Source organism: Mandrillus leucophaeus, unplaced genomic scaffold (assembly GCF_000951045.1).
Source record: "Mandrillus leucophaeus isolate KB7577 unplaced genomic scaffold, Mleu.le_1.0 Scaffold134, whole genome shotgun sequence".
Lineage (NCBI taxonomy): Eukaryota > Metazoa > Chordata > Mammalia > Primates > Cercopithecidae > Mandrillus > Mandrillus leucophaeus.
The window spans coordinates 1,691,047-1,712,892 of record NW_012101299.1 but is presented as its reverse complement, the minus strand read 5'-3'; the positions used below and the strand labels follow the sequence as shown (position 1 = coordinate 1,712,892).

The window sequence follows — 21,846 nt, the reverse complement described above, 5'->3', positions numbered from 1 at the left end:
AGCATGTGTGTGTGAGCATGTGTATGTGTGAGCATGTGTGTGAGCCTGTGTATGGGTGAGCATGCATGTGTATGTGAGTCTGTGAGCATGTGTGTTGGTGGGAGCATGGAGTGTAGAGAACCCAGGTACCTGACTGAGACCATGAAGCACAAGTGATGCCAAACTCCCCCAGGACCAACCATTTACGGCCTGCATGATTGTTCCGGTGTGTTCCTCTAATAGGGCAGGGGCACCTTGTCTAATGACAATGAAAGAGGATTTTCATTTTCTACAAACAATATTTATTGTCAATGAACGCCACACGTCCTTACTTGTCATTCTCTGTTTTCTTTAAAACTCATTTTCCTGCAGGACCACGTTGCCTGCTTTGGTTTAAATGAGAGATGGTCAATCTTCTGCAGGGGGGATTTTTGGTGTTGGGGGGAACCTGCAGAACATAATGCACAGTTGCCCCCTTGTTCCCCAGGTCACCTCTGGGTGCAGGGCAGCTGCTGCTCCCTGGGCTCTGTGTCCCAGGTCCTGTGATGCCTGACAAAGGCTGCAGCTGGATCACTGGGGCACGTGCGACAAAACAGAACGGACAGGCTGCAACATGCCAAGCTGCTAAAAGGACTGATGCTTTATTCGTCGGAGGAGAAATACCATTGTGGGGTCTACGGACCTCTATCTAAGGCTTGTTAAACCAGAAATGCTCATGCTCTGGAAAGAGGCCCAGGATCCACTGGGCAGAATTGCAAAGCAAAGATGCCCAGCACGGAGCTTGGACACATGTCCTCAGCAGAACTCAGTGCGGGGGTACAGGGTGTGGGGGTGCATCAGTTGTGCTCCGACAGGTGCATGGGGTCCCCTTTCCCTTTGGCACAAGCTGCCTGTGCTTCCGGACCAACCGCCTGTTGAGAAAGCCTCTCTGTCCAGAAGTGAACTATGAAAGGCCCTGAGAGGGTGGGCTGTATGTAAGACACAGGAAGGAGACCAGGCCCTCAGGAGTGGCATCCATGTGCATTTGGGGCAGAGTGAGGACTGGAAAAGACTGACCACGGCCCAGGCTGCCTGCCTTTCAGCTGCCAGTCTGCTGGGAAGTCACTTCCATGGGGGTGGGGAGAGGTGATGGCTACTGACACCCAGGTCACACCCACCAATGACCCAGTGGCTTCGGGCCTCACACGCAGTGAGTGGACGTCTAGGCGCCTGGAATGCACGTCTAGGGCTCTGTGCCTGGGCTCTGAACAAGGAGAGAAGCCACCGGGCCTCCTCTTGGCTGCCTTACCTCCAGCAGGTAAGGAGGAGGTGTGGGAGGGCTCCTGCATCCCCTGCTTCTGGGAGCAGCCCACAGGGCAGGGCTGGGTCTCCAGTGCATGCTGGGCTCTGAGGTTTTGGAGGCGATGACGTAAGAGGCACTGTGCTGATTACTTGTCCAAGCCTTCACCGCGGGGGCGTCACGGCAAGGCCTCCTTGGCAGGGCCTGTACTGAGGGTCACTCTCGGAGGGAAGATGGGTCTGTGCTGCCCCATCTGTGTGCTGACCTTCTTGAGATCAAGAGGCCCCAGGTCTAGGCTGAGGAGAATGAGGGGCCAGGTACCAGAGCCATAGTAGGTGGCCATGCAGGGACCTAACTCCAAACCGTGGGCCTCAGCTACAGCTGAACTGTCCCAGGCTACAGCCTTCTGACAAGGGCCACCAGTTGGGAGCGGCTCTGGTTTGAGAGTTCACTGCGCGACCCTCCCCACACCTGTCCTTCCGCCTAAGTAGACGTGGTAATTAATGTTGTTACTGCACATCAAGATATCCAGAAATAGATTCCTGCTTCCCTTCTTTCCTGGGCTACCATGCCAAGAGCTACAGCAGGCGGATGGGAGAAAAGTCATTAGGAACGTATTAGAGCTCTCCTGCGGGGACCTGGCTTCTCTTCTCTTTCCTTCCAGATAATGTAAAAAGAAACTTTGAAAAATGAGCTGATCCAATGAAACCTCCCACACCTGGAATCACTAAGCACCCAGGCTCTTGCTTTAAAAAAAATAATTACTTGCTCACCAGCAGACCACAGACGTTCTCAATAAATCAGGATTAGGCCTGGGTAATGGTGCAGGCCACATTGGAACCGAGGGGTGTTCAGACCAGGGTGGCTCAGACTCACCTTCCCGAACACGGCCACGCGCGTCCTGTCGATGTACTGCTCCTTCAGCATCATCCTGCGAGGTCGAAGAGGGGAGAGAGGGTTCAGTGCACATCCTGCTGGTCCTTTGTCTCCCTGTGGTCTAGAGCCATATTTTCCATCCATTTCAAGGATGAAAACCCCTCTTCAAATAAAAAGCACCCTTAGCATTCCAATATAATTATTTATTGCTTTTATTTATTTAGTGCCAAGTCAGTATGTTCACATTAAATATTCAAAGCACCCTTGCAGTAACTCTGTAGCACTTCCAGGTGTAGAAGCTTCTCGACCGTGAGCTGTTAATCCACAACTGCAGAGCCCCTTCTGGGAGACTCAGCCCCTGCTACATGGGGTCCATCTGCTGCTATTGGGCCCTCACCCAGAGCCTGTGACTCCAAGCACGTGGGCTCTGGGATGAGCCTTAGGCGTCGGCAGGGATCTGTGGAGTTCTGGTTCTATGCTTCTGGGCTCAGAGTCAAGCCAGTGAGCCCCCATTCCACCTGCACAGCCCTCTGTTCCCAATTCCTGGGAGGAGGCCTCCGTCTTGCACCTGTTTGGCCACAGAGGGATTCTTCCCATGAGCTTCCTGCTACGGCCCAGCCTTGGCAGCACCCACTTGGTGCTCTGGGCCTCAGTGCTCTGGGCCAGCACTGCCTGGGTCCCTGCCTCACCCTTGCTGGGACCTTGCCCCGCACCGTGGTCTTCTGCTTCCCCCACGAAGTGGCTGGGGTCCTTCCGGTTTCTGGACCTCGACCAGCAGCAGGACGCCTGCAGGCTGTGGGCTTGTCATGTGGAAATTGTTGTCTGTCTGGATTTTACCTCAAGCTAAGCCATAATATCAAGTGTGGAGTTACAGATATTTTTAGACATTTTCTAGTAAGGAGGAGAAAATATAATTTCTTTTCTCAACCCTTATGAGTTCCTGGTCGAGACACTCTCACTGTCCTGAAAATGAAAGTCAGATGAACAAGAGGAAAACCAGAAGAGGTTTCCTGGTGTGCACTGTGCCCTGCCCATGGCGGGGCCCTCAATTCCAGCGCCTCTCTCAAGGCAGTGGTTTAGGGGCCCTGCTCACGTAGTGTTTTAACAAAGAGCGATAACTCTCGGCATAGTGACCTGGCAAAGGAGAGAGCAGCTCCAGTCTTTTATTTATTTATTTATTTGAGACAGAGTTTCTCTCGTTACCCAGGCTGGAGTCCAGTAGTGTGATCTAGGTTCACTGCAACCTCTGCCTCCCAGGTTTAAGCGATTCTCCTGCCTCAGCCTCCTGAGTAGCTAGGATTACAGGTGTGCACCACCACGCCCGGCTAATTTTTGTGTTTTTAGTAGAGATGGGGTTTCACAATGTTGGCCAGGCTGGTCTTGGTTGAACTCCTGGCCTCAGATGATCTACCTGCCTGGGCCTCCCAAAGTGCTGGGATTATAGGCGTGAGCCACCACGCCTGGCCTCCAGTCTTTTAAAAGGAGGGAACCTGTGAGAAGGCAATACAATCTGCCCCCAGAGTCCCTGGCAACGGCGGGGGCCCTCTCTGGGCTGGTGAGCAGGTGCCGTCCCCAGGAAGGAAGGATGGATGTCCTGGTGTCTGGTAAACACGGGCAGAGGCAGAGACTCCCTGTGTTTTCAATGTCTTTCACTTAGCAGGTCTCAATATTTTGGGGAGAACTATTTTGGCTTCCTCCACTAGCTACGTGAACAAATGAATAAATAAAAATGAGGCATTTCTGTTGTTCCTTAGCACATGGTCCAGGGTGTCTGTGTGTATACACCCAAGCACGTAGGATCCAAAAGAAAAAATGGTGAAGAAAATCCCAAGTTGAGCCCAGAGACAACCTGTCTCTGGGAGACAGGAGCCCACTGGACGCAGTAGGGGGTTTACACAGCTGCCCCCCACCATCCACAGGGGTGGGGCGAGCTCCCTGCCACAGCTCATCTCAGCTGCTTGTGGGAGGCTGGCCCTGTGGGCTCCTCGGTGAGGATATGGTGGCGGCAGACGGGGGAGCTGTGGGAGGGGGAGGAGTCAGGCTAAGGCGTCAGCCTCATGATTTTAGCCTTCTGATAAAATTGGGCTGTTTCCTTCTGATGAATGAAAATGCAGACCTCGTTCCTAAGGAGAGCCGAGGGAGGCTTTCTGTGGCTTAGTGCCATTGGGCATCAGCTTCCTAAGAAAGTCTGCGCTTTGGCAGCGGCTCTAAGATTTGCCGTTGTCCACGTGCTCCCACTCTTGAGCGTTGGTGGTTTAGGAGTTGGCATTGTTGGCTCTTTTTCTGCAACAGGTTCTGCCTTGTTTTGGAGCAGATGCTTGGGCCCATTCCTTCCTTTTAGGGCACGATGTGGGTGAAACACCTTTGCCCTCTAATTCCTTTGCTCTTCGGGGAAGATGCCAGGCAGCGCCAAGTGTCGAAGGGGAACCTGAGGGTGCTGCGACCTTCCCCTGGGCCTGCCCTTGATGGCGGAGAGGCCCCGGGCTTCCATACCTCCCTGGGAGGAGGTAGAGCAGGCGGGGAGAGGAAAGAGCAGGAGATGGAAGGGGAAGCCACGCACAAATGGAAAAGACCCAAAGGAGGAGGTCCGGGAAGCCAGGAGAGCCCTCGAGCCCCTACCCAGGAAGCCAGGTCCACTCCACTCCAGAGCACAGCCTGGGCTGGCTTCCGTGTCCTGGGAGTCCTCTGTGGCTGGCACTGCCGACTGCGGACCCAGCAGTCACCTGCCCATCCTCCTTCCACACTGAACCCCAGCGTGCCCTTGTCACCCCACGTCCTCTGCTCAGGAGCTGGCCCCACACTGGTGTCAGGTGGACCCACTTGGTCTCTGGGGAGCTGCCTGCACCTCTCTCACTCGTGGTACATTCTGGAATGGGCAGGGGAGGGCCGGGAGATGGAAGGAGAGGTTTGCTGTCTGCTTCTGGGGAGACTTTCCTTCCTTTCTGGAAGTTTCCAAAACTGTTCCCTCCCCAACCTGCTGGAGGTAGATGAAGCAGCATGGAGCCAGGTGCTACTGAGGGCCATCCATGAGCTGGGGGCTCGGCTTAGGATAAGGCCATCATGGCTGGTTGGGCGGAGAGACGGAGAGAGCCTGGGTCTTCGGTGACATTGTTGGTGTCTGGATTCATCAACCCTGAGGCCTGGCATCCCTATGTCTTTCATAGCCAATATAGTTCCTTATTTGAGGGGGGTGTGTGTGTGTGCGCGCAAGCACACATGTGTTGTTGTAGTCATTGACTTCCAGGCAAAGGCGTCCTGGCAGACACTCCTTCCCTGAGTATCTGAGTCCTGACAGCTTGCCTGCTCTGTATTTCCCACCTGCAACATGGGTTTCTGAAGCAATTGCTTTGTCTGCCATCACCTAGCTCATAGCTCCCTGGAGGGGTCCATTCATTCACACACTCACTGTTTTCCACTGAAAGACCATTTACTGAGTACATACCAGGGGCCATCAATCTTTTTCAAAATGAGAAGAAATGTTTTGATAGTCAGCTAAGTAAAAATTTTCAAACCACAGAGCACCCTGGTATAACAGGTACAGAGATGCCAGGTTTCCTATCATCCTCCAGGCAATAAACGTGTACTGAGCTGGGCTCTGTGCTCCACCCGCCTCCTGTGCCCGGGCCCAGCCTCATGCTCCCCTGCCCGTGACAGTGCTGATCATGGTCACAGCGAGGGTTCCTGGTAGATGCGCTTCTCCCTGCCTTCTTGTCATTCCCAGAACCCGAGTCCACAGTCCGTTGAGTTGTTCCTGCAGCATCTCTAAGGGGTGAAGTTAGAGTGAGTGCTGCAGTCCTCTATGCCATCAGACTGTGAAAACTCTTCTATAAAATGAGCCTGAAGGCCAGCCGCAGCCTAGCACAGTGTCTTGATGTGTTTTCTTAGTTCCAGTGCAACAACAAGATTCAATAAGTCATTTGGAGCATCTGCCCCTTGGTGCTAAGCCTTTTTTTGTTTTCTGTGATGTCGGTTGCTCTTGCTGAGTTAGTGATAGGGATGCACAGGAATGACAGAACAAAAGCCTGCCCTTCCTCAGAGCCGGGGAGGGCATTCTGGTCCCACCTGGATGTGCATGGAGGTCCTGCTCTCAGTAATGAGGGTGACCCATTTCCACGGATCCAGCCCCATTCATATTCCTTCCCTTTTTCTGTCCTTCCTTCCTGATCTCTTCTCTCCTCCTCTTGGGATAAATGGCAAAGACATGCACGGACACTGACCCAGGTCAGTGACCACAGTGCAGAAAAGCCAAGCAGACCAAACTGGCAATTTCTAAGAAGACCCTTGTTTTAGTCAACTCAATAATCTACCCCGAAGTGGGAAAACTAGTTATAAACGTCGCTAGGAGAAGATTCCTAACAGTTTCCTTTGAAACTTGCTTTGGAATGGCCAAGAGTTTTTAGGTAAGAGCAAATTGCATGCAAAAAGCATTCCCACACTATGACTGCAGCACAGCCCCCATGAGGAGCCCCGTCCCCTCCCGGCCTCTCCTGCTTCCCGGGCGGGTGCTCACCGCACGGCCTCCATCTGGTCCTTCTCCTCCAGCAAGCCTAGCCGCCGCCTCACTTCGTGCAGGAGCTTGGTCCCTTGGAAGCCACTGCCACGGCCGTCACACTTTACCACCACCGCGCCGTGGCTGCTCACCATCACCGTCTCCCAGCTCACCTGGAACTTCTCAGACACGCTCTGGCTCCCCGGGGTGCCATCCCTGGAAAGAGAGTCCCGGGCTCAGCAGGCCTGCTGTGTGGTGGGTGGCGGCTGGTTTAGCAGCTGCCACATCAGATGACCCCCGTAAGGGATTTTACCCATGACCCGGCTGCCACATGCTCAACTCCATACCCCAGATTCTGCTGCCCTGGGCAGGTGAGCCAGGTGTTATCCATACCCCATAAGGCAAGGAGGAAGAGGAGACCTCCAAGAGCCTGGGGCTCCCAGGGCCATCCCTAAACACACCGGTACCGGGAGGGACAGCCACCAAAGGGCATCTATTTGGTGAGGGAAACAATAAAAACCCTCCCAACTTCTCCCTTTGCGGGGCTTTCCCTACACTGCAAGACGGTTTCTCTTTCCTGGGTTCTAGATGCCCCAGGCTGTGCCCCTCAGTACCCATCACAAGTGACAAGGCTGTGCTGACTCTAGCCACATCCCTGGCTTGAAGACGTGGTCTGTCTTTGTTAATTTCGAAGTAACAGCAAACCCGCCATATGGGTTGCCTTTCTCCCTCCCTCTCCTCGGGAGTCGAGAGCCATTGGCCCTGGGCAGTGTGGCCTCTGACCTGGGCTGGCAGCTCCCACTGTGTTCTCCTCCCAGATCCTCATTTGCTAGCCCGGCGCTGCTGGCTGAAAGGCATCCATGGTGGGACATTTGGACCATGGGATTTGACCAGCGCCACAAACAGGGCTGCTTTCTTTTTCCTCAAACAGGGCTGTTCCCTCCCTCCCTTCTCTCCTTCCTTCCTTCTCTCTTTCTTTTTTTATTTTGGTTTGAGACAGGGTCTCACTCTGTTGGCCAGGCTGGAGTGTAGTGGCACAATCTTGGTTCACTGCAGCCTTGACCTCTGGGGCTCAAGAAATCCTCCCACTTTTGCCTTCCAAATAGCTGAGACCGCGGGCATGTGCCACCTTGCCTGGCTAATTAAAAGAAAAATCAGTTACTCTGTAGAGATGGGGTCTTGCTATGTTGCCCAGGCTGGGAACAGGGCCATTTTCTACGCAGGACTAGTTGTTCCTCATTGACCAGCATACTCATGGGTGTGGGGAGGTTTTTAAGTGATTTTCCCTCTTGCTGGGAAAAGCATGCACAGGAGAGAAAGCCAGCCCCAGGTCCAGCCTGCCTCCCTGGAACAGCAACAGCGAGCAGTGCCCCTCCTGCGAGTGGATCCAGCCAGGTGACGGCTCCGACCACCGGCACTGTCCCAGCTGTCCGCCAAGGTCTGAGGAGTGGGGTGCGGGGGGCGGCAGGAGGAGCGGGCCAGGAGCGGCGCGCTGGAGTGCTGCATGCTTAGGGTCCTGGTCAGTCATGGCGCTGCTCTATGTTGAGGGTGTGTTTGTTTTCTTTTGAGTTTTGTAATTTGAAGCAGGGGCTCAGGGACTCCAGATCTCCTTGTTATCACATCTGATGTCACAGCGAGAAACAAACAAAAAGACACAGCCTCCAAGGAAAGCTTGTGAGGCCAGAGTGAGTGTGCGCCCAGCGGGTGGGGTTGCCTGGCCCTGTCCCAGCTCAGCAGAGCTCAGCTGTCTCCACCTGGCACAACCACTTTTACCTCTGAAGGGAAAGTGAAGCGTTTTGTAAACTGAAAAGCTTTTGGGGATTTCCTTTAAGATCACTGAAGACACCAGTGGGCAGGGGAAGAAAGCTGGTTCGGAAGTTGTTAGCATCCTGGAGAAAGTGGGGGAAATCTGGTTTCACCCCACGTGTGTGGGGTGTGTGGGTGCGTGTCTGTGGGGGGGTGGGGTGTGGATGTGTGGGAGTGTGGGTGTGTATAGATGTGTACGTGTGTGCATGTGTATATACACATACGTGTGCATATTGGTGTGCACATGTGTGTGCTGCATGTGGCTACGTGTGCACACGTGTGTATGTGTGTGCATGTGTGTGTATGTCGGTGTATGTGTGCATGTGGGTGTGCATATGTGTGTTCTTATGCAGGTACGTGTGTGTGTGCGTGTGTGCACATGCGGGTATGTGTGTACATGTGCGTGTGTCTGTGTGTGTGTGCGTGTGTGCACATGTGGGTATGTGTGGGCATGTGCGTGTGCCTGTGTGTGGGTGTGTGTGCGTGCAGGTGTATGTGGGCCTATGTGTGCATGTGGGTGTGCATATGTATGCAGGTGCATGTGTGCGTGTGGGTGTACATGCGTGTGTGCACATGTGGGTGTGTGTGCATGTGCGTGTGCCTGTGTGTGGGTGCGTGTGTCTGCATGTGGGTGTGCATGCGTGGCTGCTGGGAAAGTGTGAAAGCAGTCCAGATATTAAGGAAAGTGGGTTAATTGCAAAACGGAATCAGCTATTGGAATCTGTGCCCTGGGGCGTTTCTATAATGGAACCTTTTTGCTATTTAGGGACTCAGCCCTCAGGAAGGGAGCCGGGCAAGACACTAGGGTTAATCAGCTCCATCAGGTTCCGGCGTTTACTCAGGGGGTCGCTGCACCGGCATCCCTAACACAGCCTGGCACAGGCCTCTGCTTCCGCCGGCTCTCCTGGGCTACAAGGGCTGCGGGAGTTTCTCCTGCTCCATGGTCTTGAAAAGACAGACCAGGAGGTGCGCTGGGGCGTTTGCTCAATGGTCCGGGCGGCCCCCTCTGCGCTGCCTCCCCGTGCGGTGTGAGCACGTGGGCATCACCTCGACTCAGGGCTGTCAGGCAGCATTTGAACCTATGCACAGGGCACTGGGCTGGCTCCTAGCACTGAGTTCCCTAATCAGACCCAACATGTTCAACGCATTTACAGAGCACAAAAAATTGTTCTCAAAACCCAAACCGGAGGCTTCATTAATGAACACAAGAGCTGAAAACATTCTTTGCTGGCGAAGAAAGAGCATTCAGGGCAGTGGCCAGAAATGCCAGCCAGTGAGACCCACGGGCTCAGGGTGCAGGTCCCAGGCTCCGGCCATCTTGTGTCTCTGTGTCTTGGGACCTGTCCCCTGCCTGCCTCCGGTGAGCCTGTCATGCAAGATGCCACTATGATGATCCCAGCAGCCTCCCTTTATAGTCACAGAACCTGAGGCAGCCTGGGGAGAGGCGGTGGGTACATAGCACCCACTTTCTTTTAACCTCTGGGTGTCTCCGCGAGTCCTAAAGAACCTGACATTGGGCTAAACGATCTTATGTTTTCAGTTTGCAACCATATCGTTTCTCCTGCTTATCTTTTCCTAAGAGTTCACTATTCATTTATCACGGGGGTCACGGAGCCCCAGAGCGAGCACCAGGGAAAGACAGACGTGACGATACTTACACCACCAGGAGCAGAGGGTAGTGGGTGGTGTCGGTGAAGGTTGCTGGCTTCAGGATCTGCATGGGCAGGTCTGGGGAGAAGCAGAGCACAGCATGGGTTAGGGGGCAATGCTGGCCATGGGGTATCGGGCATGCCCTTGGGTGACCGTGGGGGTGAGGGTGCTCTGGATCGGGCCTGAGGGGAAGCCCACAGGACAGAGACTGGCCCAGGGTTTTCATCCTGAGGACTCTGGCCTGCTGTGCAGCCTTGGGCAAGTCACCCAACCTGTGTGAAGCTTAATTTCTCTGAAGCTTCCATTCAGTCTTGCATATGGGAGCACACTGAATGCACAGAAGACTCAGTGGCCTGAGCACTTGCCAGCAGCAGAATTTCAGGCAGGGAAATATGGTGCCCTGAGAGGGGGCAGGCTGTCTGCAGCAACAAAGCATCTCTCAGCGTCTAATCAGGGATGCTGGGGATGGATATTTGGGAGCAGGGAGGCAGGGAGAGGAAGAGATAGAGTGTGGGATAAAACAGGGGGCCGCCTAGTGGGGAGAGGGTGCCGGCCCATGGCAGTGCCTCTGTGCAGAGCCAGGTGGCTCTGCGGGTCTCGCTGTTGGTAGGTTTGTGCTGGGTGGCTCTGTAGCTCTGCTGCAGCCACAGCTAGAGGACGCCAGGGAAGGATGGTACAGCCCACTGGATCCTGCGGCTACCAAGGTCACTGGATCTGGTTCTCAGCAGCGTGAAATCCAGTGGGTGAGGGAGACTGGGTAGGAACCAAACCTCAAAAACCTGCCTCACCAATTTCTTCTGCACCCCCCCCACCTCCCAACAAACCTTCCCATCCAAGTTGGAATTTATTTATTGATGTTAACTACGACCCAGATTACCAAAGGCACAGCAATTAAATTGGAATTAGCGGCTTTTCAATACAATTACTACACAGATACACTGCAGGCTTGGGAGGCTGGCTGGGCAGCCAGCTCTGACCTGGCGTCTCCTGACTGATTCGGGCTGAATGTTAATGGCTTGCAAATTGGCTCAATGGCCCAGGGACTAGCGGAGAGGCAGGCCTTGGACTTCATCATTTAAATTCCATAAAACATGGTCTGGGCTGCTCCCTGCCACTGATAAGCCCAAGGGCAGACCTTGGAAACCGGGTTCTGACTGGCTGAAAACATTTCAGGGGAGCCCTTCTGGAAGATGTCCTACTTTTCTAAAAGAAAAAAAAAAAAAAAGAAAAGAAAAGCATTAGCCTCTGGTAGCACAAAATGAAAAAACAAAACCAAGCCAGGTCGGTAGGGCTGACATCTTTCAGATTTCCTGCGATCCCTAAGGGGGTCTTCCTGTTGCCGGGCTCATACAGGCGCCCCACATCCTCTCCTGGCATCTGTACCCACCTACCTTTCAAGGAAACCCCCTGCAGGACAGAGTGTGTGGCAAGGGTGGGGAAGCTGGCTTTGTGCTTCGAAAGGTCTTTTCTGCATTTCCTAAGAGGAAGGGATGACAGTCACACACCAGTGCTGCAGGCTTGGTAAGCGTTACTGGGACAGCAGTGGGTAGAGGGGGCTGGAGGGGGAGGCCAGGTCTAAGGAGCTCAGAAAGGAATCTCGCCAGGGTGACGGCCTGGCTGCCAAGGCTGCTGAGGAGGCAGAACAGAGGAACTTCAGAGACACGCCGGGGCAATGATGGTCTCTCCATTGGGCTGGGATAATATACACAGAGTTCTTTTTTTTTTTTGAGATGGAGTCTCATTCTGTCACCCACGCTGGAGTACAGTGGTGCGATCTCAGCTCACTGCAACCTCCACCTCCTGGGTTCAAGTGATTCTCCTGCCTCAGCCTCCCCAGTAGCTGGGATTACAAGTGTGCACCACTACACCCAGCTAACTTTTGTATTTTTAGTAGAGACAGAGTTTCAGCATGTTGGCCAGGCTGGTCTTGAACTCCTGACCTCAAGTGATCCGCATGCCTCGGCCTCCCAAAGTGCTGGGATTACAGGCGTGAGCCACTGCGACCGGCCAATACACACATTTCTTGGCCAAAGCAGATTGTCACAGCATCCATTTTTTGTTTATTTGTTTGTTTTTTGTTTTTTGAGAGAGAATCTCACTCTGTTGCCAAGGCTGGAGTGCACTGGTATGATCTCGGCTCACTGCAACCTCTGCCTTCCAGGTTCAAGTGATTCTTGTGCCTCGGCCTCCCAAGTAAATGGGATTACAAGCACATGCCATCACGCCTGGCTAATTTTTGTATTTTTTTTGTAGAGATGGGGTTTTACCACGTTGGCCAGGCTTGTCTTGAACTCCTGACCTCAAGTGATCTGCCCTCCTTGGCTTCCCAAAGTAATGGGAATACAGGCATAAGCCACCGTGCCCAACCCTTGTTTATAATTTTCTTGAGTTTCTCTTCTTCTTCCTCTAGGCTGGGCATGATGGCTGACACCTGTAATCTTGGGACTTTGGGGGCACTGAGGCAGGATTGCTTGAGCCCAGTAGTTCAAGACCAGTCTGGGCAACATAGTGAGACCCTGTCTCTACTTAAAAAAAAAAAGAAAAAAAAAAAGAAAAAAAAAAAGAAAGAATTAGTTGGGCATGGTGTCCTGCCTGTGGTCCCAGCTACTCAGGAGGCTGAGGTGGGAGGATCACTTGAGCTCAGGAGGTCAAGGCTACAGTAACCCAAGATTGTACCACTGCACTCCAGCCTGGGGGAACAGAGTGAGGCTCTGTCTCACACACAGACACACACAAAATTATTCTCTTTCTTCTAGTTCATTCCCTACTCATTTCCTTCATGCCCCTTTGCGTGGCGTGGTCACCTTCAGGGTATTTTAAGAGAGACAGCCTCCGGACATGCAAGTGTGTTGGGGGCAGGGGCGGGGGCGGATTTGAAGTGCATCAAAATTCCAGAATGTTCTGACTTTCAGAGGTGAACGCAATGTCCAGAAAAGTTCTGATAGAGCATAGCTTCCTACGGCCAAATGGCAGGGGCAGGATTTTTTGGCCCGGACCTGTGGTGGGCTGCAGGGAGGGCGTGGCGAGCACGGGGGAGCAAGGGTCCCTGTGCAGGACCCACACCTGGGCTGTCCTGCAGGCTGGGACTCCAGGGCAGCCTCCAGACCAAGCCACAGTGAACTGCACTTGCTCTTGCCTAAGCCCCTAAGCCCCTCACGTTGCCCTCTTCTCTGGATTGCACTCTTGCCTCTTGTGAGCCCACCCGAGGTTGACTCCGGGGACCATGTTCAAATCCCACGTTCCGTGAGCATTCCCCACACGTCCCCAGCCCAGTCTCAGGCTCTTCTCTGAACTCTCGTGCTGTTTGCTTTCTGCGCTACGCAACGCAGCTTTGCAGCACGTACTGTTTAGGGGACCTGTTTTTGTTTCATGGGGTGAGCCTTGGTTCCTGCTCTTGGGAGCTGAGTCTGTTAGGTGGTTGTGTCTCCTCCAAGCTGCTGAGCACAAGGGGGCTGCCAGCGAAGATGCCAGGCCCCAGGCGACACGCCACTGTCTAGTGTCGGGGAAGGGCAGACAAAGAGGTTCCAGAGACAGTCTGGGGATGGCAAAGGCAAGGTGTGTGGCTCCTCCCCGCTGCCCTTTCAGCTCCATGTTACTTATCAGCCTCAACACGCTTTCCCCCAGAGCCCTGGAAACCTTCTCTTTCAACAAAGCGTTCCTGCAGTTACTATCAGGCAGTCAGAGTTCGCACAGGAGGGAAACCTGTTTTCAGCCTCGGAGGTGATGGGCAAGCGGTGTCTGCACTTCAAGGTTTGAAGTCTCAGTTATTTGACGCCAACCTACCACCAAAAGGCTGCTATGCATAGATGTGGGGAAGTCTGGAGGGGGGACAGAGTTCTGGGGGAAGACAGTGAAATCTGCTGTGGGCATTTTACACTTGGGGTTTCCAAGGGTAACTACCTGGTGGGCAGTTAGGACACGGGGCCAGCCGGGTTGACTTGGGAGCCAGCTGCGCAGAGGTGGGACTTGAGGCTCCCAGGCTCTGCCTCCCTCCTGGAGCTGTGAGTCCAGGTCCAGCTAATGCTGTGGGGTGTTTAGTGGTTAGCAACGCCTAGCACAGAGTTAGTGCCCAGGAGAACTCACCGAATGACTGGAGGGACGGCTCAAGGAAAGAAGGGCACAGGCAGAGAAAGGCAGAGTGAGAGGCGTTTCCTAGAAAGTAACAACACTCAAACCTCCTCACGTAAACCCCGGCTGCAAGGACACCCCTCATCAGCCCGCCCTCCACCAGCTGGTGAGGCAGGAAGGACTTCAGATGGCACAGAAAGGAAATTTCCACAGGGAAGAGGTTTCTCTGGACGGTGTCTTGACACGGTCACCAAAGAAGGAGAGCGTTGGAGTCTGCGATCTTGCTTTGAAGCAATTGTCAGCCTCTCAGGGAGAGAGATCCTGTGCTCTGCTTTTTTTCATTTTGTCACCAGAGTGAGCATCTTGGTTCTGAACACAAGACGCTCCATGCCAGAGGAGCTGCAGGACAGAGATACACCCCCGTGCTTGGGGAGCCTTCTGTGCACGGTGCCTGCTGCTGATGACTGCACTGTGTCCGAGCCCACGTTTCCTTTTTTTCATTCTTTTTAAAGGCAAAAAACGTAGTACTTACTATAATCATCAATCTCGATGTCCCTGTATTCCACTTTAGGCATCTGTCGGTCATTTATGGCCTTCTTGACTTGTTCATTTGTTTCTAGGTCAAACATTTCTGGAAGAGAGGAAACAGGGACATGCTGAGATGCAAGGGTCACTCACGGAGGACCTCTGTGGGCCGTGGCTTTTCACGTGCGTAGACTGCTGCTTTCATCAGCCTCGGAGGTGGTTGTTACTATTTCTAGTGTACAGACCAAGAAACTGGGCATTAAAAAACACGCTCAAGTTAGGCACTCAAAAGCCTAGTCTCAAATCTGGGATTGGGGTGGATTAAAGATTCTCCCCACTGTCCTAGGCTCTCTCCTTCTCCCACCAGAGGTTCTTGTTCTCGGTGGGGTCACATGCACAGCTTTTGGTATGATTCTCCCCATGACTGCTGGTTTTAGGAAAACCTACATTACATATCTGTTAGGACAAATGGTTTTCCCAAAATTGTGGCCATAATAACCAGAAAAGGAAAGGAAGGTGGAAACTAGGGTGTCATCTTTATTAAATGTTCCCAGAAATAAAACGGATTCTGATCTCTCTCCTGAAACAGAAGATAAGCTGGTCTCTGGACAGACCTTAACTTCGATGACTGTATTTGTGGACAGTGGAGCCGTGTGAGCCTCGCTCCACACTGTGGTGGGACTGGCTGTCCTCCCTCCATGGTAGAGACCAAAGTCAGTTCCACACTGAGGCGTGGATGCACTGGACCTTTGTGCCTCAGGCTGCGACAGCGCACACACGTCCTCGTTATCTATTTCTTCAAATGCAAAGAAGTCCCCTGAGGAGCCCACTCTGTTCATCTACTGAAATGGCCATTCTACTTCATTTCATCGTCTGATGTGTCATCAAAACCACCCAGCTTCCTTTCTCCCTCCTCACACTAAGCCTACACATGGGGACAACTTGTGGTTTACTGTGAAAGGGAATTTTTCTGCAAGGAACTTTGCCTTTGGCTCGTCAGATCACTTTGAAGCAGCTGTAATTTGTGCATTTGTTTAGAGTAAACGAATGATCACAAACAATGCTAGAATGGATGTCCAATCACCCTCCCGTGTAACTCCCTTGGAAAGAAAAAAAATGCTGCTCTGGAGCTCTGCAGGTGGGCGCTTCTCCGGGGCAGCTGGAGGGCAAATGACTGCCCATCGCTAGGAGACTCTGGACGTGTGGCTTAGTGTGGAGAACATGGGGCTGTGGCTTTATTCAAGAACTGTGCCCAGCAGGCCTGGCAACCTTCTGTAAAGGAACAGAGGGATATGGAAGCTCCCAGTGCTTGTGAGGGGTAAATAAAATGAAAATGACTTGCGAGTTGCTGGACACATGTTTGAATATTTAGCTTTGATTACAAAATAAGGGGAGAAATGGTGACACTCGTTTTCAAACAGGTAGAGTTTTAACAAATCGGACGTTAGACCACCACTGGGAAAGATTCCGAACACCATGTAGCACGCAAGAAACGTGTCCCTTACAGACAGCAGGAAACACAGCTGCCAGCTGCGTCTGCAAGGGCTGTCTGCAGTGGTGAAGTCTGAGGGAAGCCCAAGTAGACTTGACCTTGACTCTGAGACCCAGAGACCTGGCTGCAGAGGTGGCGTGCTCTCCCTCGCAGTCATGCACGTGAGTTAGGGGAGTGCACTCCACGCCAAGGCGCCTGCATGCCCCCGCGCCAGCTTCACAGCCTCAGCCCACGTTCCTAATGGATTGGGGGCAGCACTCATTGGTGTTGACTGGTGTTGGACTCATTGAGTCCAAATGCCTTCAGCCCTTAATGCAATGCTCCAGGCACACGCTTAAGTGAGAGGAGTTGGTTTATGAGACAGTGACTGCATATCCTTCATGTTCTATTCACAGTTACAGGAAAGGAAGACTAGCAGGGAGCGCAGCTGGGTAATGAAGAGAACAGCATTTCCCAAGCTCTTTGCTGCCCCAGGGCCTTTGCGCGTGCTGCCCTGTGTTTGAAATCTTCCTTGCTAGCTCCTTCTCCTCCATCAACACAAGCGTCAGCTCCTCCAAGAGGGGCCTGACCACCCTATCTCAGGCACCCATCAAAATGAAAGTTTAGGTCATTTTCCTGGCTGCAAATCCTTCTCCCTAACCCCTGCCAAGGTATCCGTGTTCAGTCCCATCCCAGGGACAAAATGCACTAGTTTTGAGTACCCTGGGTAGATGGGTTTGTGGAAAATCAATTCGTTTCTTGGAAATTAAGCATCTTTAGATGGTAACGTGTCTGGGTTTCCACCCAAGTCTTTCTCCTTGTTCCCATGTGGCCCCAGGAAACTAAACAGGACTGAGAGGTCCTCCTGAGTGTCTCAGGAAGCTGCAAAAGTCCCCCAGTCTCAGACCTCTCGAATGGCAAGAGTTGGAAAAACCAAGGCCGGACTGTCAACCAGTGTTTCCCACACAGCACAGACCTGAGAACCCAAAGCAAACTGCATTACGTTGATGGAAAAGTTTCTGATGTTTAGAAGACTAATGATGTGCCTAAGTTAATTCACCGGACTCTGGGACTATGAGGCAATCCATGCATACTCTCCAAACTCCAGCTGATTGGAGGAGACCAGTGCCTGGATCTCACGAGGTCATCTCGATGCTTCAGCTGTAACCCTTGGAGAACCTGTGATCTTTGCTGCTCTGACTGCTGACATGATCATCCCAGGTGGAAAACAGGTGAGGAACTTGGGGTGTGCAAATGTGGGTCAAATGATAGAAGTGACAACCCATGTAGGTCAGGGGAATTGGCAGGAGCAAAGGTAGAAAGACCCTCTACCAACGAGAACAGAGATGGGCTTCTTGCTGCCAGTTAGCTTCTGCTTCTGGGTCCCAGAAAGGGCTTCAGCTGGGGGGTCTGCTGGTGGCAAGAGCCTGTCTGGATGACTAAATCTCAAAATGAGAGAAAATGCGGACAGACCCTCTCACAGTTGGTTAAAGGTCTTGTCTTCGTATGTACGCATGTGAATTTGATGTTTCAGGTGTCACTGTGCGATCTCGAATGCTGATCACGAAGGCGAAAGTTAAACTCAGGGAGCAATGTTGTTCTGCTGCCCTCTGAGTCAAGCTTGCCTAGGGCTAACGGGAACACAGGCTGGCCACCAAACAACCATTACCAGTTTCTGGATGTGAGAGTTCTGGCTTCCTGTGGGAACACACCACGTTCTGATCGCTCACGGACTACACGGGCTGCACGTGAATACCTCGTTCCTCTCTATTGAAATCCCACCCTTCACAGGAAAGCACCAAAGCAACAGACTATTAAATTTAGTTAAATATTAGATTTCTCATTTAATGATTGCCCACACAACTGGTTTTATCAGCAGAGAGCTGACTGTCCCACAGGGGACTTGAGTTAAGCCATTTTATTTGTTCCCATAATTGCATTCAAAGAGGGCAGGAGCTCAGCAGAGAAATAAGAAAAGATTGGCATATTCCCTGAAGGACTCTTCTTTTGACTTCAGGGCAGTGGGGACCTCCAGTCTGGAGCATACAAATGGCCACTCCTTAATTAAATGTGAGCCCCCTCTAATATTTGGTGGAATTAGCTATTATCAGATCTGGACACCGTGAGACCGCAGAGACTCACGCCTGCTCACGAGGCTGCTTCCCTCGCTGCGCCCCGTGGGCAGGTCGTGGTGTAGCTGTGTACTGTTGCAAGACATGCTTCCAAGTGGCCCAGCAGGTTCAGGGGATTGGTGGAATCACCACTGTGCTAAATTTTGGAAAATTGGTGACCAGATCCAATGAAAACCAATAGGCAACGGATCTAAGAGAGGAGGAGAGCAGCCCCTTCCCTTTCTCACATTTCCACAAGAAGTAAAACCGCAGGATGGTGTCTGCCACCGGAGGCTTAGGTAGAAAGTCTCTTCGCCATCTCCATGTTGCCTTGGCCTGACTTCCCCTGCCTGGGTTTTCTGTGCCTTTCTAGTCCAGGCCTCTCCTGCCCTATTTCTGCTCACTCCTCACGTGCGCCTTCCCCTGCGGCCATCAGTAAGACCCCTCTCTGCCCCGCCTCGCCCCCTCCCTGTGCTCTTGCGGCTGCCAGCTGCCCACCCCAGGGCTGCACCATCAGTCACATTCGAAGACCAGATTCAGGCCCAGAGCCCGCAAGACTACTGTTTAAACTTACTCACCTTCACTGGATCTCTCTTTTCTTTGAGCTCCATTTTTGTTTTTTGAGACAGGGTCTTGCACCCAGGTTGGAGTGCAGTGGTAAAATCATAACTCACTGCAGCCTCGAACTCCTGGGCTCAAGCGATCCTCCCACCTTGGCCTCCCGAGTGGCTGGGACTACAGGCATATACCACCATACCCGGCTGAATTTTGTAATTTTTGCAGAGGTAGGGTCTCACTATGTTGCCCAGGCTAGTCTCAAACTCCTAGACTCAAGAGATCTTCCTCACTGGGTGCAGTGGCTCACACCTGTAATCCCAACTCCATCTCTACAAAATATGAAAATAAAAAAATCCAGGCATGGTGGCACACACCTGTGGTCCCAGTTACTCAGGAGGCTGAAGTGGGAGGACAGCTTGAGCCCTGGAGGTCGAGGCTGCAGTGGGAGGATGGCTTGAGCCATGATTGCACCACTGCCCTGGAGCCTAGGTGACAGAGCAAGACACCATCTCAAAAAAAAAAAAAAAAAATCCCATGAAAGGATTGTAGAATCTTGGGGCCAAGATGCTAAATATTACATTTCTTAAAATCATATTGTCCTTCCTTCCACATATACATGCAGTGATCAACAGAGACATGCTTTGTGAACAAAATAGAAGAGACAAAGGAAAGGGTTCGGGTGTGGTGGCTCATGTCTGTAATCCCAATGCTTTGGGAGGCCAAGGCAGGAGGATCACTTGAGTCCAGGAGTCTGAGGCCAGCCTGGGCAACATAGGGAGAACTGATCTCTCCAAAGGAAAACGTAAAAATTAGCCAGGCATGGTGATGCATGCCTGTAGTCCCAGCTACTCGTGGGACTGAGGTGGGAGGATTGCTTGAGCCCAGGAGGTCAAAAAAGAAAAAGAGGTCCTCCCACCTTGGTCTCCCAAAATGTTGGGATTACAGGTGTGAGCCACAGCACCCAGCCTCTTTTCTCTGAACTCCAAATGTTGAGTTGTGAGAGTCAGTGTGACACAGTTTGGACAACTGTTGTGCTTTTTGCCATATCTTTTTTCCTCCAGTCAGATTTTAAGCAACTTGAGGGCAGGGTCCCAGTAGGTGGCACTTATTTTTGGTCCTTCTAGCATCACACTAGGCCCCTGGCAGGCATTCAATGCCAGAGGAGTCATGCATTGAATGGACTCATGTGTGTGTCTCCCAGCCCACAGATGAGTGGGTGCAGTGGCTGGCACAGTGCCCAGCCCGGAGGTGCTCCTCGAGGCACTGAGAGCTGCTGGGTGGCAGTGAAGCCCAGCTCTCCTCCCGCATTAGGTAGTAGAGAGGAAGAAGCACCTGTAGACATCCTGCAGGGTGTGCAGCTCCGAGCGGGGCTTGCTTTCCACTCTGTATTAGCCAAATGCCAGCTCACCCACCCAAGATGCTGGACTGAAGACTAACACGTTCCGACAGCAAATCTGCAAACACTCCACTCGCCAGGACAGCTGCTCACGTGTACACCCCTGTGGGTCCAGAAGATTTCAAGCACAGACACATGGCGGGATTCGGGAGACCAGTTCCCAGGCTCTCCGCATTCATAGGAGCCTAGTGGCAAATGTGCTGAGAATGGACATGCCTGATTCGCTCCAAGGAGCTGCTCCTTTCCTGTGCCTCCTTCATCATGGCCTTACACAGGCGTCTCGAGGGCAAGGAAGGCCTTGGAGCCCCCGCATCTGTCCCTGGGGCATCTTGCACACAGGTGGGCCCCACATGAAGGATGAAGGACCACCGAGGCTGAGTTCACTAAGAGAATCCCACCCGGCCCAGTAATGGGTAAGAGCCCCCAGCAACGTGGTTGGCTTGTCATCCTTTGATTTTAACAAAACCGAAGGGGAATCTCACTGAGCTCAAAATCAATAGATCATTAAAAATAATCCTTAATGACAGAGAATGGATGGGCCACAATGTTTCGGCATATAGGTCAGGAGTTCAGAGAAAATGGCGCTGCTATAACAAGACTCCTTCTCTGTCGATTTATTTATTTACATGAGCACATTTTCAGAGATTCTACAGAAACAACAAAAAAGCAACCACCAAAAGCAGGGACAGAACCACGAGCGCACACGTTTCTGACAAGGTCTTCTCTGGAAATGAGTCGGGTGCGCTCATGAGCTGAGTGAAAAACCACCATGCCCAGCTTGCTAAGAGATGCATTTCAGGGCAATCATAACGTTTTATGTCCAACAATTATCAAAGTATGTAAAGTATCCTAATTGCTTGGATGTGAACAAGTGATAATTAGGATGATAATTCCATCCAACAAGCAATGATTATGGTCTTATGGTCACTGGAAATTCAAAAGAAAAAACCTTTACAAGATTTCCAAGATTAAATGACATTAGGACAGAATTCTGGGGAGATGGGCCAACAAATGGAATGTAAATATCAGCTCGAGGAGGAAAAGGAAGGATGTAAAGCTAAGAAGAACTTGTTCCAGAAACATTTAACTGGGCGGTGGTAGGTATCAAATTGCCACAATACTTAGATATCACAGGATTATGTAATTTATTTTAAAATAAAATACAATATGCTAAAAACTTATTCTGTATAGTTTTGAATTAATGAGAAAAGCTTTAGGTGACAACTTAAAAATACGTATGGGATACATGATTTCTCAAAAATTCTCTTAGGGATTTCATGAGCAAAACTACTTGAGGACTGAGGGCCCAGTTTCCTCTGTCTTGGCCTGACTTGGCAAGGTCCCCTCACATAAAGGCCACTTTATAATGAGACTTTCTTTGGCAACCAAATTGCTCCTTAAAATATTTGAAAGCTGTGGGTCTTAGGTACAAACTTGTCCGATGCAGCTGTGTTAAGACATCGGGCTGAAGTTAGGCATCAGGCTGCTTTCGAAATGACAGGCTTTCTTCTTCTTCTTCTTTTTTTTTTTAACATTTACTTTCCTTTATCTTTTTACATTTTTAGTCCTTTTGGTTCTGCCCCATATGATCTGTAGGAAAGAGCTGGCTTTTACCTCCGGGTCTGAGACGGGTTTGTG

General features: G+C 51.9%; 1 protein-coding gene across 2 annotated transcripts in view; it reads right to left on the bottom strand.

The window, feature by feature from the left end:
• DPP6 (dipeptidyl-peptidase 6) overlaps nucleotides 1-21,846 on the bottom strand; it is a 629,240-nt gene that overhangs the window by 10,318 nt on the left and 597,076 nt on the right. For both annotated transcript variants that reach the window (XM_011973070.1, XM_011973071.1), the window contains 4 exons: nucleotides 14,680-14,778; nucleotides 10,088-10,157; nucleotides 6,645-6,839; nucleotides 2,135-2,189 (listed from right to left, as the gene is read on the bottom strand). In XM_011973070.1, the coding sequence (XP_011828460.1) occupies nucleotides 2,135-2,189; nucleotides 6,645-6,839; nucleotides 10,088-10,157; nucleotides 14,680-14,778 (419 nt within the window). The remainder of the gene's footprint in view (nucleotides 1-2,134; nucleotides 2,190-6,644; nucleotides 6,840-10,087; nucleotides 10,158-14,679; nucleotides 14,779-21,846) is intronic.